This window comes from Gymnoscopelus microlampas, assembly GCF_963454915.1.
Source record: "Gymnoscopelus microlampas genome assembly, chromosome: 17".
NCBI classification, from domain to species: Eukaryota; Metazoa; Chordata; class Actinopteri; order Myctophiformes; family Myctophidae; genus Gymnoscopelus; species Gymnoscopelus microlampas.
Genome location: NC_139954.1, coordinates 33,094,101 through 33,112,303, shown reverse-complemented (window position 1 = coordinate 33,112,303; position 18,203 = coordinate 33,094,101). Strand labels below are relative to the sequence as shown.

Sequence of the window (18,203 nt, the reverse complement as noted above, 5' to 3'; positions counted from 1 at the left end):
ATGTGTTCATTGATACAGTCTTGTTGTTTGCAATGCACTTTAAATGAAGTCTGCACCAAGTGAGGCTTGAACCGGCTACCTTGATGTTGAGAGACATTCACTTAAGCGGGAAGCCATTGGACCAACAGACCTGATCTAGTGAAAACGGAGGTCAGTCAGATGATACCATTTCACGCAAATAGCTGAAAAATCCTGGGTTTAAGTGTTTTTCAAACTGCTCAAAGTTGCAGACAATCTAAGGGCGGAGCTTACTGGTAAAAGTGATACATGTGTTCCTCATGAGTCAAGGCACATGTGTAAGCAGGTTTAATGGCTGTCGGCCAAACGAGGCATGACTTTTGCCTGTTTAAAGTTTTTCAAAAAATTGCTATAGCGCCCCCCTTTGACCAATTGGAGTAAGATTGGTTTCAGTGATATTTGGAATGACCCTGTACATTACTGCAAATTGTCAAAGAAATGTGAGTCTGCATGTATGTGTTAGGGGCAGATGAATAATTGTCATAAAAGTGCAATATTCATTGGCTCATTAAAGCTTCATTTTTTCACTTACAAAAAATCCGCTTGCACCATTTGGTCGGCATAGGTCCAAAGTTCATGTGTAAAAAGTTTCGTGCAGATTGCTCAAAAATCCCAGGAGGAGATACATTTTAACAGCTTTTCAATTAATTCAAAATGGTGGGAGATCTAAAGGTCAGAGGTCAAAAGTCAGAGTGTGAAAGTTGTTCATCATGAGGAGACGCATGTGTGTATTGAAGTTTTATGGCTGTAGGTCAAACAGGGCATGAGTTGTACCTGTTCAAAGTTAGCATTTTCAACTGAGTGCTATAGCGCCACCTTTTGACGAAAGATTGTGAGATTTATTTTTTGATAGCTTTTCATGACCATCTACCATATGGCCAAGTTTCGTAAAAAGCGACAGCACGGTTCAGCCAGAACTGCGAAAAGTGGCAGAAGAAGAAGAAGGCAAGACATCCTGGTACATTTTAACCACATAGTCTTTGCAGAATATAGCCATTCTACAAGCTCACAAGGCATCGCAATATGACACGTTATCAGCTTGTAGATCTGCTCTTTTCCCTGAACATCCATCCCATGATAGGGACGCAAGAGTATGTGGTTTGTTTTCAAAGACGCCAGGCCGTTTTCATTCGGAATCTTCCTTTCACTCTCAAGATCTTTCAGTCACACAGGAATATACACACAAACAAGACTGGATGTTCTATAAAACAGCTGCTGCGCTCTGAGATCCGGTCAATGGCAGCATCACTCTGCTCCTCTAATTGAGCCCCTGATGAGTGTCTTCCTGAGTGCACTTCCTTTGAACATTGATAAACAGTCAACCATACACAAATAATCATGTAAAGCATAGGCCCAGTCTCTAGTGGCACAAGGGCTCCCCCTGTTGAATCGCTGTCACCCTGCCACTGGCTTTGCCTACAGGGATGCAGCTCTATGTCAGGGACTGACAGATCCTTTTTATTTTTACGCTTAAAGTTATTGACTTGTCACATACAGACTGCACTGATGGGTGGTGGGTCAGGGGTGGGGGTATTGCTCCCCCAACATGTTTAAAAAAAATAACAATGTCGGACCAGTGGCCAGCCTGTGACCGTCACATGACGTCAGGAGTCTATTATTCTCTACTGCGGTGGGAGGGACTTCCAGCTTGTCCACCACCCAAGCAACAAACAAGAAAAGCGTTCATTTATTATACTATTAAAGCTTAGTATACTGTACATTTTTATTCTGATCTCTGTTCAAAATTGATGCCAATTACAATTAGTGCATAAAAAGTATTCAGAACTAGTCAAATCTACAGTACAAAAACAGTACAGCAATGCCTGTAGAGTGGGAGTCTTCCCCTCAAATGACTACAACCTGCTGAGTCATCCATAAGTTCTTTGAATAATGTTTTTACAATGGCATATCTGAACTTGAAGTTAAATGAGGCATAGTTTCAATCACCAGGACAATTGAATGACCTCACTGCTGTTGCTGCAGCAGACACCTGCCCGTCACTGATGTATTGGAAACATGACTAAAATCAAAGAGCGTGAAAAGACAGCTAGGTCACCTGTAATAGCCTATCTATTGTGCCTGCAAGGAAGAACGCCCCTTTCTCTGTAACAGGTGACAATAAAGATTAGATTTTTGTCTCATGGCAGTCAGAAGTAGCCTAAGCAGATATTGCCGTCCCAACAGTGCCATCACATAGAATGTTTCCATGCAACTGTAATCTACAAATATATGTATTTTTTTATTATGTGTATCAATAGGCATGTTAATGTTTATGATTTAAACCACTTGAACCCCAGCATGCCTATTCTGGGGGGAACATTTGCCAAAAATAGCAGATCTACAAGCTCACAACGTGTCGTGGTGTGATGCGTTGTGAGCTTGTATATCGGCTATTTTTGGTGAAGAGATTTGGTGTAGAGGGGGAAAAAGTACAGTTGCAGCTCAGGTCCATTCAATTTTACTAAGACTAGAGTACTAAGTAGTCAATAGTGAGGAGGGAGTGCAGGTGGAGAAGGGGTTTCCACGTAAGTCCACAGCGATGTGGGGTTCCCCTTAATGATGCTTATATGGAATGCAGGGATCATTGTGGTTTGAACTGATAACTTGCAGTGCCTCTTGTGTTGAGGGTTCGGTTCATACTTGTGTTTAAAAGCTTGCCATTACCGTTCCCCCTGTATAGAGGGTGTAAGGCAAGCGTTAGCCTTGTTTGCTGTGTTCCTAACCTGTACGGGATCTCTGTTTATCCTGAGGTGGGTGCCTGGTGGCCCCTGATCCCTGCCGATCTCCTCACCCTTTTTGTTTGTTTGTATGTATGTATGCATGTCTGTATGAGTATGGCATAAATAGCTGTGACTGATTGCAACACAAAGCTGCAACTAAATGAGCGTTGCGCTTAGCACAGACATGCGCAAAGCAAGTTCTGTCAGGGAACTCAGTGCAGTTGTTGGCGGCCAACCATTGGGCCGCCTCAGCTCCACCTTCACATCCACTTAGCCCTGGTTCAGAGCGTTAGTGAGTTCCCTCTAACGCCATGGAAGACCCCTCGCTCTGCGATTGTACAAGGAATTCCACTGCCCTGCGAGTGCTCAAGAGTAGTGAAAATAAACAAAACCATTTTGCTACGCACCGAAACAAAGACTGTTTTGTGTTGTTGAAAGTCTATTCTCGGAACCCGCAAGCCTCTCAGCACCCCACCTCTGTAAAATACACTTTTTGGGCAGAAAATAAAATGTGTCAGCGAGACGGAAATTATTTGTATTACTCCACAGTGCCCTCTACAGATTTTGGTTAATTACCAAGTTAGAGGGAACTCACTAACGCTCTGAACCAGGGCTAACATCCACTCATCCAATCACACACTCATTTCATTCTCAGACCGCTCTAAAACTGGAAGTTTGCCTTACTCACCCCTGCTTGCTTTTGCTGCTGCTCATGCTGATGGTGCTGCTCTCACCACTGCTGTCTTGCAAAAAAATTGCTACTCAGCCTCCACCACCCCAGCTACCACCTGTCGTTTTGGATCTGCTGTTTATGTATGGGGGATTCGGAGTCCCTATAACCATATGCGCTTTATCAGAGTACCTAAAAGCAGATCCAATTCATTGCCAAACCATAATAAATATATTGCTAATTTTATATTCAATAAAAATATTTTATCCTTTATTTATGAGTTGTCTTGACAGAATTTCATTAATTTAACACAAACAGGAGACATAGTGCACCACACATACATGCACCTTGCATGCAGACACACATCTCCTGCAACTAATTAGCAGCTGATTACATCACAAACAAGACCGCAGTGCCACTTAAAAAGACAATAGGGAGCAGCAGGGAGTCAGTAATAAGGAAGCATAAGGCAAGTAGGCAGTAAATAATAAGGCAGCATAAGGCAGTAGGGAGTCATTATTAAGGGAGCAATATAAACTCATCAAAGGCACCTCTTACTTCACATTGGGTGTGATTTTTATTTTAGCAGATGATTTAATGCAGATTGCTCTTGCACCTTCAACTCTATCATATGTGGTTATTCCAAAGATATTTAACTGCAGTGTTCTATAGAAAGGCATTTATTGTATTAGCTACTACAAAACAACAAGCCATTCAAAATGTGCACTTTGGTGTAGAAAATAGTTATTTAAAACTGCAGCCTTTCAAGCTCAATTATTAGAGGGCTTACATTGAGTAGACTGGCTACTAACATTGACAAAATGTGTACATTCTGTAATATTTATTGAATAGCCAAGAGCATAAACAAACACGATATACCACGAATAAAGCAATTTTGTTGAAAGACAGTATGGCCCTTTAAGTAAAGATGTGTCCAGTCTGTGGCAGACACTGCGAGACATGCTTTCTGGTGAGAATGAATAGATTATAGAAGCAACAGTTGGAAAGAAGCTGGATAGACGCATACATCATCCACGCTACAGCCTTGAGATATACACAAAGCTGGAGGAGACACACAGCTCACTCCATGTAAGGGAATGAAGTCGTCTGGAGGCTGATCTGTAGACACAATCATTTAGGACTGACTGTCCGCCGAGGAATGCAAATTACGTCTTTATTATATCAACAAAGTGCACTAGGCAAATAGAGTAGTCTACACTAGAAAACAAGTATTTTAGAGGAACATTAGGTGACAATTAGCTTAGATGTGCTCTTAAACGTCCGAGAACTATCTTGCAGAAATGAATATATTCTGCTGTTTGACCTCTGTCAAGGGCCAAGAATTTGGAGTAGAACCAATGATTACAGCATGTGATTTCCAACAGCTGAGTTACCGAGTATTTGCAGTGGTGTTAAGTAACTAAGTACATTTACTCAAGTAGGCCTACTGTAGCCTACTCTTAAGTACAATTTTGAGGTATTTTCACTTTACTTGAGTATTTGCATTAGCCTACTTTTACTTCTACTCCACTAGATCCCAGAAGCAAATATTATACTTTTAATCCACTACAATTATTTCAAAACTTGAGTTACTAGTTATAGGCTACTTTGTAGATTTTGATTATTATTACAAAACATACATTAACCACTTCAGCCCTATTTACATTTTGGCCAGTTGAAAATAGCCAATCTACAAGCTCACAGTCGCCATGCAAAGCATTGTGAGCTTGTAGATCTGCTATTTTCAAAAAATATATCCATTTTATACATTTGAAAACGTGTGAAACGGGACGTTTCTGCATAATGACTACTTTCTACTTTTGGTACTTTTTGTAGGCCTACTTAAAGTTGTACTTTAAGTAGGCCTACACTTTGATACCAATACTTTTGTAGGCTACTTTTTCTCAAGTAAATTTAGAATCCCCGGACTATTACTTGTAACAGAGTATTTCTACATTGCAGTATCGATATTTTTACTTAAGTAAAACATTTGAGTACTTTTTCCAGCACTGAGTATTTGAGATATTGGGCTCACTGGGCTGTGCTTCGGAGTCGGACAGATACGCGCCCCATTACGCGCGGCGCGCCTGTGCGTGCAAGCAGATGAAGCGCTACTCGACCAAGAGCTGACCCCGATCCACTCCACTGATATGGGTGCTTTCCGATGAAGATGGCAATCTGTTGTTTATAGTCCGTGGAATTTGCCTCAATTAGCCTACAGACCGACTTTTCGCAAACGGTGTTTTGGTTGTTTTTTATACATCCTCATTTAGCCGGCTGGTAGCAGGCTAGACTAAACTTCATCCCCTCATTTTTCCAACAATGCTGTGTGGAGTGGAGTCGGCACATGACGTTGGCAAAGAAGGTATGTTTCACATAATGGTTGTTAAGAACTTATTTGGATCTGCTTGATTCTAAACGCATATAGCTTTTTGAAGATATTATGGTTGAAGACAGTTCTCTTGGCAATGTAGTATCTAATTGATTGATGCACTGTAGTATGATACAGTAAGATATAAATTGTAATACCTACTAAATTAAATGTAATCTGAATGTAATGTAGCCTACAGAAGGTGCGATGTGGCAGCCAACAGTTCCATTTCACCATTTTATGTTATATTGTGTGCTTATACTCCAAGTGTGGCTATTCCTTGACACTGTTTAAAACAACTCTAAACATTCCAAAGCCCTCTGGAAATGCCTTCTGGGAGGACTCACTTGTTTGACAGCCATTTCCTGCTGTGCAAAGGGAGCATCAGAAAGCTGCTTCAAACACTATCCTATCCACCCCCCTGTCCTTTCTCCTCAGGGTTGAGCACCATGATGCTGGTCTCAGGGTTCCTCTTTCTGTGCATTCTCCAAGCTGCAACCCCCCAAAGGGATTTCGGCCCTCGTGGACCAAGGCCATTTCCAGGACCAGGTGACCAACCGAAACCGACTCCACCCCCTGTCAAACCGCCATCACCTACAGGTTGTGAGAGTGAGTTAAGTAGCCTGTAAAAGCTCTGAGTCTGGATTCTGGGTCACTTTAGTGAAAATTGTACTAAATGTATGTAACCAAATGTACTCGTAAGGGTCCATTTGGTTATATTTGTACACTCAGAAATGTTTAGGTCACTTTAGTGAGAATTTAGTGAGGTTGTACAAATGGATAAATCAGTATTAGATTTGACTGTTTACAGTTGCATGAACTTCTACATGTGTTTAGACCTGTGTTAATATATTGTGCTCTCTCAGAGGTTATTGACTGTCCTATCCGGCTACATTTCACCATCGACACGTCTGAGACCATCGCCCTACAAGAGTACCCCGCTGGTATACTAGTGGAGTATATCAAGGAGTTCACCAAGATTTTTGCCGAGGATCTTACTGATGAAGTGTACAGGGGCCAAGTCAGGTTCACTTGGTCCATAGGAGGACTCCACTTCTCCCAGAAGCAAGTGGTCTTCAGCCAGTTCAACACCAGAGAGAGCTTCATCAGGAGCTTAAGTGGGATTGAATACCTGGGCAAAGGCACCTACATCGACTGTGCCCTAACCAACATGACTTATGAGATGACCCACCACAAGCCTTCAACAAAGACTGCCCTGTTTTCCGTGGTGATCACTGATGGACATGTGACAGGAAACCCATGTGGAGGGATCAAGGTGTCAGCAGAGAGGGCCAGGGAGAAAGGGATCCACATCTTTTCAGTGGCAGCCTCCAGGAATGTAGATGAAATAGGAATGAAGGAGATCGCTGACTCCCCCTCCGACGTGTACAGAGATGACTACATAGCTGTGGAGATCATTGACGGACGACCAAAAATTATGAAAAATAAAACCATTGACCGTATCATAAAAGCCATGGTGATTCAACCCTAACCCTATATATATACACGTGTGTGTGTGTGTGTGTGTGTGTGTGTGTGTGTGTGTGTGTGTGTGTGTGTGTGTGTGTGTGTGTGTGTGTGTGTGTGTGTGTGTGTGTGTGTGTGTGTGTGTACAAATTATATGCTTATATAATATATAACAGTACTTCCTCTTTTATTTTCTTTACAGAAATATCAAGCCTATTTACAGGTAAGACTATTTTAGATTAGGCTGCACTTTCAAACTGTTTTTAGAAACACAGTATCAGGTTCTCTCTGGGAACTGCTTTCGCATTATACCCCATAATTATCCAAATCAAAAACATTGCAAAAATGTTCCGCAGTAAGCTTTTATCGAACAGACAACTTACAAATCTTTAGCTTTTCTCTTGCTTTAGCAATATTAGTGTTAATGTTTTCAGAGGTTTCCACAACTTAAATAATTTGTATCCACCATTTCACAGTGTTACCAACATACATGCGTGGAAACTCCTGGTATTCCTGGGCCAAAAGGTTATCGAGGTGCAAAGGTGAGGATGCTAAGAAATCATTAAGAAGTATACGTTTTTGCTTTACACCATTCTTAAAACATCAATACTTTTGGGCGGTGTAACCGCCCCTATATGTGAGGTTGGGACATTGACATTTGCTGCACTGTGATTGGCCACCCATTGTACCCCCCTAACCCTGCACTGTGATTGGCCACCCATTGTACACCCCTAACCCCTACACATTCAATGCAAATCTATACTTTTCCTTAAGTGAGCTTCCATCACTGTGATGACCACTAGCTGCACTGTGATTGGCTGACTCTATTGGCTGACTCTATTCAGCACTGTGATTGGCTAGTGAGACACGTGACACATGTGCATAGTCCTATAAATAGGACTATGCACAAAAAAAAAAACATATTTATGTTTTTTGAAGTGAGTCATGGGTCTGTGATGACCACTGTGATGACCACACCGCCCACTTCACACTGGGTGTGATTATTTTTGGGGCGGTGTAACCGCCCCCTATAAGTGAGTTTTGGACACTGACCAATCCTGCACCGTGATTGGCCAATAGTCTACAACGCAGTCTACACCCCTAACCCTTCCACAGTCAATGCAAATCTATACTTTTGCAAAGTCAGCCAATCACATTACAGCTAGTGTCATCACCACTAGCTGTAATGTGATTGGCTGACTTTGCAAATTCAGGACTGTGATTGGCTAGCGAAACACATGACACATGTGCAGCCCTATGAATAGCAGTATGGACTTAAAAAAAGTAATTTATCCTTTTTTTAAGTGAGTCATGTTGTGATGACCACACACCGCCCACTTCACACTGGGTGTGATTTTTTTTATTTCATTTCAGGGTGCAAAAGGAGGAAGTGGTCTTTCAGGACTGAAAGGTGAAAGGGGTCATCAAGTAAGTAGGGACTCTGACCACAGGAATTTGCAGCAGTCTACAATACTATAATATTGTTCAGTTTAATATGTGCAGTCATACAAAGAATTCATACCAAAAAGCTGCACTGTATGAAATTTGTATCATCTTATGTCACAGGGTGATCCTGGTATTGAAGGCCCAATTGGACGACCTGGTCCAAAGGTTTGTTGATCAATGATCCAACATGTTGCAGAGACATTCACATTCTGTATTATATATGTCTCTTAAACATGTCTTGTGTTGTGCTGCCATACAGGGAGAGATTGGTGGTATGGGTGAAAAGGTAAGATTAATGTTCATGTTCAAGCTTTTGCATTTCAATCTTTAAAAAAATACATTTTAATTTGTTTCTACGTGTGGCTTATTTTTGGACAGGGTGAAATTGGAGCCAGTGGCGCAAAGGTGAATACCATTGTCTTTGATGTCTACATTTGTATGTTCGCCTTTTCTCAGTTTAAGATGTTCTATGCTGACTGACTTGTTACTACTCAGGGCGTTGCTGGATTGCATGGTAGGAATGGAACAGATGGACAAAAGGTGAGACTCAGTCCTTTACTACATGTTACTGGAACATAATTGTGGGTGACAATACGTATATGGAAACTGATATGGTTGTCGGTGTCTTCAGGGTAAAGTTGGGCGAATTGGAGCTCCTGGCTGCAAAGGTGATCCAGGAGACATGGTGAGTCCAACATTCATACAGAATTTCTGTTCATACAGTATATACACTGTTTTGTATGTTACTTGTTTTTTATGTTGGGGACAAAATGAGAACATTTGCATCTCTTGCTAAATTCTATGTATTTACAGTGCATTTTATGTATTGTTGTACCTCCCAAATAAACAAATGAAATGAAAATCTAAGCATGTATTTTTATCATGTGCTTTTATCAAGGTGGAACTTGATGGCAATGTTTTCCTCAGGAAGGTTCCCATAATTACGCAAGCATATTGCTGCCATACCAGGGGGGGGAACCCTATCACATTATAACAGAAAAAGCTTTTCACAAAAACAAGATGTTTTTCACGTTATAACAAAATATTGATACATTTTTTCATGTTCGTTACGACTTGGACCTTGCCAAACTCAAGGAACATAAAACAGACACACAGCAACACCACACCCGTAACAATGTTATTATAACAAGATAAAAAGTAACGTAAAATGTTTCACGTTATAACGTAACGTGATAAGTGATCATGTTATAACGTGATAACTTATCACATTATAACAAGATAAACAGTTAACTTGTTATAATGTGAAACGTGAACCATTATAATATAACCATTATATAACGTGATAACTTATCTTGTTAAAACCTGAAACGTTTCATGTTATAAGGTAAGAAGTTACATGATGTGTTGTCATGTAAGTTGTTTTCCTGCCATGGCAGCAATACGCTTCCATATTATAATCAATGTCACTTAAAACAATTAATTGTGTGACTGTGTGTGTGTGATATTATAAGGACATTGTTTTTTAATGAAAAATGCATTTCAGAGGGAAACGCCTTTTCTGTTTTGTTCTGAAAGGGGCCAGATGGCTATGCAGGAGAAGCTGGTGGCACTGGGGCACCTGGACATGAAGGACAGGAGGTTTGTACAGCACAACTAAATTGAATGGTTGAAATTGTCCAGATTTAACTTTATTTTCTATGCATTTTCAGTGCTTCCGATTACATGGAAGCATCTGAATATTGTGTGAGCCAACAGTCTCGAGAGAATACTCTTTTGCAAATGTAAACTGTTAAACACAAAAACAAGCTGTTTTAAGACCATGGTTTTTCTATTTTCTATGTTCTATTTTAGGGCCATCTAGGTCGCCCTGGGAAACCTGGGCCCCCTGGCCCCAATGGTGATCCTGGGCCAAAGGTTTAAAAACATTACATAAAATATTCTGTGCAAATGTATACTCTCCTGTACCTTGACTCCAATGAATGAGCAAAATGTTATTCTCATACAGGGTGACATAGGAAATCCTGGCTATGCAGGGCTGCCAGGAACAAAGGGATTACAGGTCATTATTATTATTATGGTTATTTATTTGTTTGTACAATTATAGCTGTTATTAAGTTATGAAGTGTATTGTAAATGACACTTTCTTTTTTCTTGTAGGGCATTGGAGGGGAATCTGGACCAAAAGGCGAACCTGTAATCCAATACTTTATTTTGTTATTCTTGTTTTTTATATTGTATTTGTAAGTCTATTATGAATAACTGTAACATAAATGTCACCAGGGTAGGAGAGGAGATTCTGGACCTAAGGGAAAACAAGGACGTGTTGGGCCAAATGGCGAAAAGGTACATTTAACACTCTTACAGATGTCTATGGTACACATACTGTAGGATGTAAACTATTTTTACTTCATTAATTGAGGTTTTCGTATTTTCATTTAACCTTTTTGATTCTAAAAATGTCTTGACCTGACAAAACCTGCTATATCAGTGGTTCTCAAACATTGAATAGCCAAAGAAATCTAAAACGACACAGATGCTTACCTGGTTTTAATGGCTTAAAACAGTCCCACTGAGAACAGAAATCCCTTCCAAGGAGATGGCGCCAAGAGGTCAGCAGCATAAACTTAATGCAAACAACAATGAAACAACATTTAGCATGGAACATTTCAAACAATTAAACGATGAAAGTAGAAAGATTTAATGAAAAAAAGGTTGGCAGAGAGGGAAATAGTCTGGGGACAAAGATAGCGATAGAGATAAAAGGGCGCAGAAACAATGTTCTCCCAGCAGATTCATCGTCCACACGACAAAATAATACTGTTCTGAGCAAGGCAAGAAAAATAATTTCAAGAAGTCTTTGTCCATACTGTTGCAAGCTCACTTTTCCAGTACAACTCAGCACTGCAATAGAATGTTTCACAGTTTCTCCCACAGACAGATTACCTACATGGTTTGTTAACAGCATGAAGATTACAGTGACTACACTTAGAAGTATGCTCTGTATATATTGTTATTATTATTATGATTAATGCTGCCTGGTGAAACTTGTTCATTTGTTTTGAGGGCGAACGAGGGCCAGAGGGAATCAGAGGTCATGCGGGGGAAGATGGATTAAAGGGCACGAAGGTGAGAGGACAGGAGATGTGAGTGCTTTTGAAGAGATGACTCAGCAACTGTAAGACATTTCACATTTTCCAGTTCCACTAATGTTACTCCTTCTTGAAATTCTGCCAGGACAGCCTGATCCGAGGCTTTTATAAAAAAAACTAAAGTTCACTGGACATTGAGTCCATAACTTTCTAATTCACCTTGAGAAACTAATGCAAATTGAATGATTGTGTGTATTTTGATTACCAGCAAAACCAATGGTCAGTAATGGTGTTTTGTCTGTGGTACTGTCCTGCTCTTTCAGGGGGACCTGGGTCTACCAGGGCCACGGGGCCAACCAGGAGCCCAAGGCAGCACTGGGGGAAATGTATGTTGTTTTCTAAGTTTGGGTGCTCATGTGAATCAAACAACAAAAATGTAATTATTACAGCTCCTCAAAGTAAGAAAAAAATAGTACAAAAATATAAAATAGAAGGCACAAATCGAAGCACTCTTCAGTAACGGAATAGGAACATAAATTAAAAGCCTTTATTAACTTAGCATTTCTGAAAACAGACAGACAATAAAAATGACCGGAAGGCCTTCATCAGGGTGTGTGTGATAAAGACCTTCTGGTCAAAACGTGCAGGCAGTTTTATTGTCTGTATTCCAATAGTCAATGTAATAATAAAGGCTTAAATAATTCTATTCCTCCTCTATTATTCTTTGTTTGCTAAAACTACTTATTTGAAAAGCTGGAATACTTACCTTTGCTAATGCTAATTGTTTAAGATTGCTTCGAAATATTTAACCCAGGAAGTCATAAACATTATCACAATCTACCCATTTGTTATCTCCCTTAGCTTGACCTGGATGATGAATGTAGATATGTACAATGTAACAGTATATACACAATACAAATGATGATGACAGTGCATTGTAATGGAAGATCCTCTTCCTTGTTACAGGGAACTAGAGGAAACCCTGGTGATGCTGGACCGAGAGGAGAGCACGGTCCGCGTGGGCCAAAGGTGTGCCTAAGAGGAATTTATTTTTCCTACACACTAAATCTGTGAAGAAAACCACAACATTAAACATTAAATAAATGTTTCATCTTATTTAACGTAGTAAAGAACATGGCAACTCTTTAAATATAACATTGTTTCCTTACTTCCCAAAGGGAGACGATGGAAGAGGTGGATTCAGCTATCCAGGCTCAAGAGGACCCACAGTAAGTTTACCTGTCTCGTGGAAGCGTTGGCTTCTGTCACTATACTGTGATTGTATTTTCGACAGTCATTCGTTTTCATCTAGTGATGCAGCTGTGCAACAAAGTATAAATGAGGCTTTATTCCCAGGGAGACAGAGGTGATCCAGGCAGTAGAGGACCTAGGGGGAGCAGAGGTGATTGTGGCACCAAAGGAGAACCTGGAGACAAGGGACCATCAGGAGAACCTGTAAGTTAACCAGTTCAAACTAAGTACAGTGGAAAGTTATGATATTGTTTGTTTGGATAAGTGTTATCTGAAATAACGTACAGTAAATACATTGACAACACAGTCACCTAACCAACTAAAATGTCAGAACCAAAACAACAAATTTGGAATCCTCAGTGTATGCAGGAAGCTTATCAGGAGCAGGAAGCCATCACAATTACTGTACTGTAGATCAACAATTATGGAAAGTGGCTTCATTGGCACATACCCATCCAAATATTTATTTTAGTCTCAAACAAGCCTTCAGGATACGTCTTTTCAACGCGCCCACAACACTTGACTTGGGCTGTCTCGTTACTCGATATTGTTGATTGTTGCATCTTGATGGATTCGAACAGGTTGATTTATGGAAGGAGTTGTGTAAAAGTTTCAAATAAAACGGGGGGCGGGGGGCAAACAACGAAACAAGAACAGGCTCCAGACTCAACTAAAAGGGTTTCAAAACAAACAGGCGCAGCATAAGGGTTCAAATAAACTCAAAATGATTCTAACAAAGTCTTTCATTCATAATCTGCGCTGTGTGTGTGTGTGTGTGTGTGTAGGGACTGGGAGCGAGCGAGCGGTCGAAAATATGTTTCTCTTCTGGCGTCTTTCCTCACACAGCTGTGGCCTGATTTAGCCTGGTAAACCCTCCCTCCAGAAATCTCAATTGTATGGAAATGAGATTTCCGGAGGGAGGGTTTACCAGGCTTGGCCTGATTAATAGAGGACCATGGTACCATTTTCCAAGGCGACCAGTGGGGACGCCATTTAGTCAAAAAACATTCAATCAAATGAAATGGCTCCTACACAATTATTAAATAACAATCAAGACAAGAATAGAATCAATTAATTCATCAAATCTGTAGAGGTGCAGGTGACATAAATCTCCATGGACTTGTCCTTTAATGACCCCCTGGAATTGGCCTGGCTTGGATAGTGTGAGTTAATGCAGCTGTCACTGTGACATAATGGGCAATGTCACTTTTACACATAGAACTGTATGCCAGCCAAAATTGTGTGAGGGAAGTATCTACTTGATTATGATGTGACGATGACAAAAATAACGAAATAAGTTACACAGTACACACACACCTAGCAAATCGCTGCGGAAAGTCAGAGTATATATTTTTGGATTGCTGGTTTCGGAAAGTAATGTTTGGACACACTTGCACATCGCTGGCCATTTGCACACAGCATGACATTGAGAATAGGGGACTGACAGTTGCACATTGTCCTTTCAATAATGGGTATAATAGAATGGATTCTATTCTATTCTAGGATGGCCCCATGGGTCTAGCAAAAAATGAAGATGTCAATGATGCTTAATGGCTATTGTATGACAATACCACTGGTAGAGTGGTAATAAACTTTGATAAGAATGATAAAGGGGAACCACATCGAATTATAAACTCATTCCAGAGTATTAACCAGTGTCGCATTTCGTTGAATCACATCCCAAATGTACCAAAAATATGTCTAGCTCTTTTCCAGAGAAATTACTAATTTCTACCGAAAAATGTCTACTTTGTACTCTTCAGGCTGAGCCAGGCCTACAAGGTGAAGCAGGGAAGAGAGGCCCGAAAGGAGAGCCTGGAACTGACGTAAGAAAATAGAATCTGTCGGGTAGAAACTTTGTATGTCCAAAACCCCACCATTACTTTTCAGGAAATTGAAAAAAAATAACCTGTGTTCCAATATGGATCCAATGTAGTGATTATTGAGTCACACGCTATTGTTAATACTTTTCATTGTTTAAATATTTATAAAATCCAAAGACCTCTTTCAACCTGGCATCCCTATTTTTGGCATTTCATTATAGATGAAAAAATATCAAATGTGCAAGCTCACTACACATCGCAACACGTTGTGAGCGTGTAGATTGGCTATTTTCACTACTTTTGTGTGACCCTGGCTGTCATACAACAAAGTATAAGGTATTGATTTATGAAAAAATATAACAATGAAAAATGTTGCCTTTTGTTCTATACCCACAGGGTGATATAGGACCAGCAGGAGATCCAGGCCTCACTGTGAGTGATTTCTTAATTATTATTTGTTTTCAAATGAATATTGATCTATCTACTTTTTCATAGCTGTGACAATGCTAATCTGTGTGTGGCTTAATGCAGGAATGTGATGTCATGTCATACATCAGGGAATCATGTGGTTGTTGTGGTAAGTAACGGCTATCGTGTGTGTGTGTGTGTGTGTGTGTGTGTGTGTGTGTGTGTGTGTGTGTGTGTGTGTGTGTGTGTGTGTGTGTGTACAGTACATTGTGTGCAAATAAAATAATTATTACAAAGGTGTAGTAGCGGTTACAGCATGTTGTGTTTTTTTGCATCAATACACTGAACCCAACGTTGTCTTTCACCAGACTGTGAGAAGCTCTGTGGCGCTCTGGACATTGTGTTTGTCATCGACAGCTCAGAGAGTGTTGGGCTGACAAACTTCACCCTGGAGAAGAACTTTGTTATAAGCACCATCAACAGGCTTGGCAATATGGCAAATGACCCCTCATCACTTACTGGTACAGTTAAGCAAAAGCTACCAGGCACCAGTATAAATCCTTTTGCAGACATGTTTTTCAAAAGGAGTGAAAATGGAGACTGCCGCATTAGACAACTGTTTCCACAGACATAATCAGCCCACATGCTAAGATACACTGTGAACTCCAAAAGTACTTGGACAGTACTGTAATTGCTTTGGCCGTGAAATGACAACGACTGTGAGGTCAAAGTGAGGACTGCCATCAGTTTAAGTGTACTGTATTTTCAGCTTTCTAAATGAACAGATCACACCTGTTTTACCACCTCATATGCAAAATAATGATACTAGATTATTTAAAATATTGTTTTATAGCTTGTTATATGCCATCTAGTGAAATACACACTATATGAAAGTCACTTGTATGAAATGATTTAATGAAATGTGATGCTTAACTAATGTACTGTATATGGGGAGGCATAGTGTTTGAATATTGTACCTACTGTAACACATGCCTGTCTTGCCTATACTGTAGGTGCCAGAGTTGGAGTGGTACAGTACAGTCACAATGGGACCTTTGAGGCCATTCATCTCAGTGACCCCAACATTAACTCCATGTCTGCCTTCAAGACAGCCGTGAAGAACCTACAGTGGATAGCCGGGGGCACATTCACCCCCTCAGCTCTAAAGTTCACCTACGACAACCTCATCAGGGACAGCCGCAGAGCAAAAGCCAAGGTGTCTGTGGTGGTGATCACGGACGGGCGCTTTGACCCGAAAGACGACGACACTCTTCTCTCCTACCTCTGCCATGACAATAGTGTGGTGGTCAACGCCATCGGAGTTGGGGATATGTTTGGACAGATTGAGGATGACGAGATCCTGACATCCATAGCGTGCCAGCGGAAGGACCGTGTCACACCCATGAAGCGTTTTGTTGATCTGGTGGCTGAGGACTTCATTGACCAGATGGAGACTGTGCTCTGTCCAGGTGAGGATTCATATATCTAGATTGTATCTATTTTTTAGCGGTGATTTGGTATACACCCTAGTTCAGTAGGATGACAACGCTTAGCTTTTATGGCACAGACCTTTATACATCTTTTTTTCCAGAACCTGTGATTGTTTGCCCCGATCTTCCCTGCAAAATGGGTAAGCTTTGCGTTGCGAATGGTCAGTTAATTATCTATATAATATCATCTGCATGCACATTAAGTAGGGGCCAGTGTCAGTCAGACATGAACATTATGTGAACTGAACTGCAGAGGCAGAAAGAGTACTATAAAACCTTCAGCACTGTTAGTTGACTTTAAATATTACTCGCATAGAAGCAAGATTTACTTGTGTTGATCACTACTCAAGTAAAAGCAGCAGCAATGACTTGCCTGCATATGCGGGTCAATGTGACATCCTAAATGTGTTTTTTTTTCAATATGAAAATGCCCTACCAAACAATCTCTCCCCAATTCAGTGAGGCCCTCCAAACTGGTTTTACAGTAACAGTAGCATTTATTACTTTTGACCCACACTGAATTGTATATTGATATCTGGCTGTTTAGATTTCATCACTTGAATGGTGGATCAATGATGTATTATTGTGTCCATCACTGCAGAATCAGATGTGGCCAGTTGTGCAGAGAGGCCTGTGGATGTTGTATTTCTGCTGGATGGCTCAGAGCGTCTCGGCATGGAGAGCTTCCGCCACGTCCATGGATTATTGCAGAGGGTGGCAGATACCTTGACCTTAGCTCGGAGTAAGACTGACCGCATGCGTGCCCGTCTGGCGCTGCTCGAGTACGGCAAAGAAAATGAGAACCACGTGGCCTTTCCTCTTACGCATGACCCGGCCGTCATCGCTGATGGCTTGAGAAACATGACGTACATGGATTCCTCCTCTAGTGTGGGGCCTGCCATCTTCTATGCAATCAACAATCTCTTGACGACTACTGGTGGCGCACGCCAAACTAGACGCAACGCAGAGATCAACTTTGTTTTCATCACCGATGGTGTAACCGATAATAAGAGCCTAGAAGAGGCTGTAAGCGCCATGCGTAGGGCACAGGCCGTCTCCACAGTGATCGCCGCAGGAAGTGATATCGACCAGGAGGTTTTAATCAAGCTGGCCATGGGTGACCAGGAGGCCATCTTTAAAGGAAAAGTCTACTCTGACCTGTCCCAGTCGAGTTTCTTTCATCGTTTAATCCACTGGATATGTTGAGGGGCCATTGTCAGGCGGACATGAACCTTGAATGTGCACTGTACATAACAGCAGTGCTAATGCTGTTGTATCCATTATTTTATACATGGAGATATTGGTTTACGATGAATTCTACTGCACTGCAAGGGCTGTCCATGATGTCACTTACTGTATATGCATTGTTTGTGCTTCACTGGATTTGGCACGAAAATGTATTCACCTTGGATATAATGTTTTACAGCAACATAATAAAATGTATGCACATTTCATCCACCATAAAACTTTACTGATACATTTATGGTTA

At 40.9% G+C, this 18,203-nt stretch overlaps 1 protein-coding gene across 2 annotated transcripts; it reads left to right on the top strand.

The window, feature by feature from the left end:
• The first annotated feature begins 5,669 nt into the window (after positions 1-5,669).
• On the top strand, positions 5,670-18,168 carry LOC311063999 (collagen alpha-2(VI) chain-like). 2 transcript variants are annotated; one of them, XM_084083694.1, is made up of 28 exons: positions 5,670-5,777; positions 6,225-6,388; positions 6,646-7,256; positions 7,449-7,469; positions 7,723-7,788; positions 8,621-8,674; positions 8,813-8,857; positions 8,952-8,978; positions 9,071-9,097; positions 9,188-9,232; positions 9,324-9,377; positions 10,229-10,291; positions 10,505-10,567; positions 10,659-10,712; positions 10,811-10,846; positions 10,934-10,996; positions 11,717-11,779; positions 12,066-12,128; positions 12,709-12,771; positions 12,921-12,971; positions 13,099-13,197; positions 14,757-14,819; positions 15,213-15,248; positions 15,348-15,393; positions 15,593-15,745; positions 16,238-16,693; positions 16,816-16,854; positions 17,316-18,168. In XM_084083694.1, exons 1-28 carry the CDS (start codon positions 5,731-5,733, stop codon positions 17,918-17,920), a joined length of 3,177 nt encoding a protein of 1,058 aa, XP_083939820.1. In that variant the 5' UTR covers positions 5,670-5,730; the 3' UTR covers positions 17,921-18,168. The 2 variants fall into 2 exon arrangements, with proteins under 2 accessions (XP_083939820.1, XP_083939819.1); XM_084083693.1 differs by having other exon boundaries at positions 5,709-5,773; positions 6,218-6,388.
• Positions 18,169-18,203: the final 35 nt, after the last annotated feature.

Bases quoted from the DNA above. Each gene is read 5' to 3' on its own strand.
- LOC311063999 (XM_084083693.1), top strand. From the start codon at position 5,731: ATGCTGTGTGGAGTGGAGTCGGCACATGACGTTGGCAAAGAAG. The intron at 9,233-9,323 runs GTGAGACTCAGT...CGGTGTCTTCAG, and splicing joins ATGGAACAGATGGACAAAAG to GGTAAAGTTGGGCGAATTGG. The intron at 10,847-10,933 runs GTAATCCAATAC...AAATGTCACCAG, and splicing joins CTGGACCAAAAGGCGAACCT to GGTAGGAGAGGAGATTCTGG.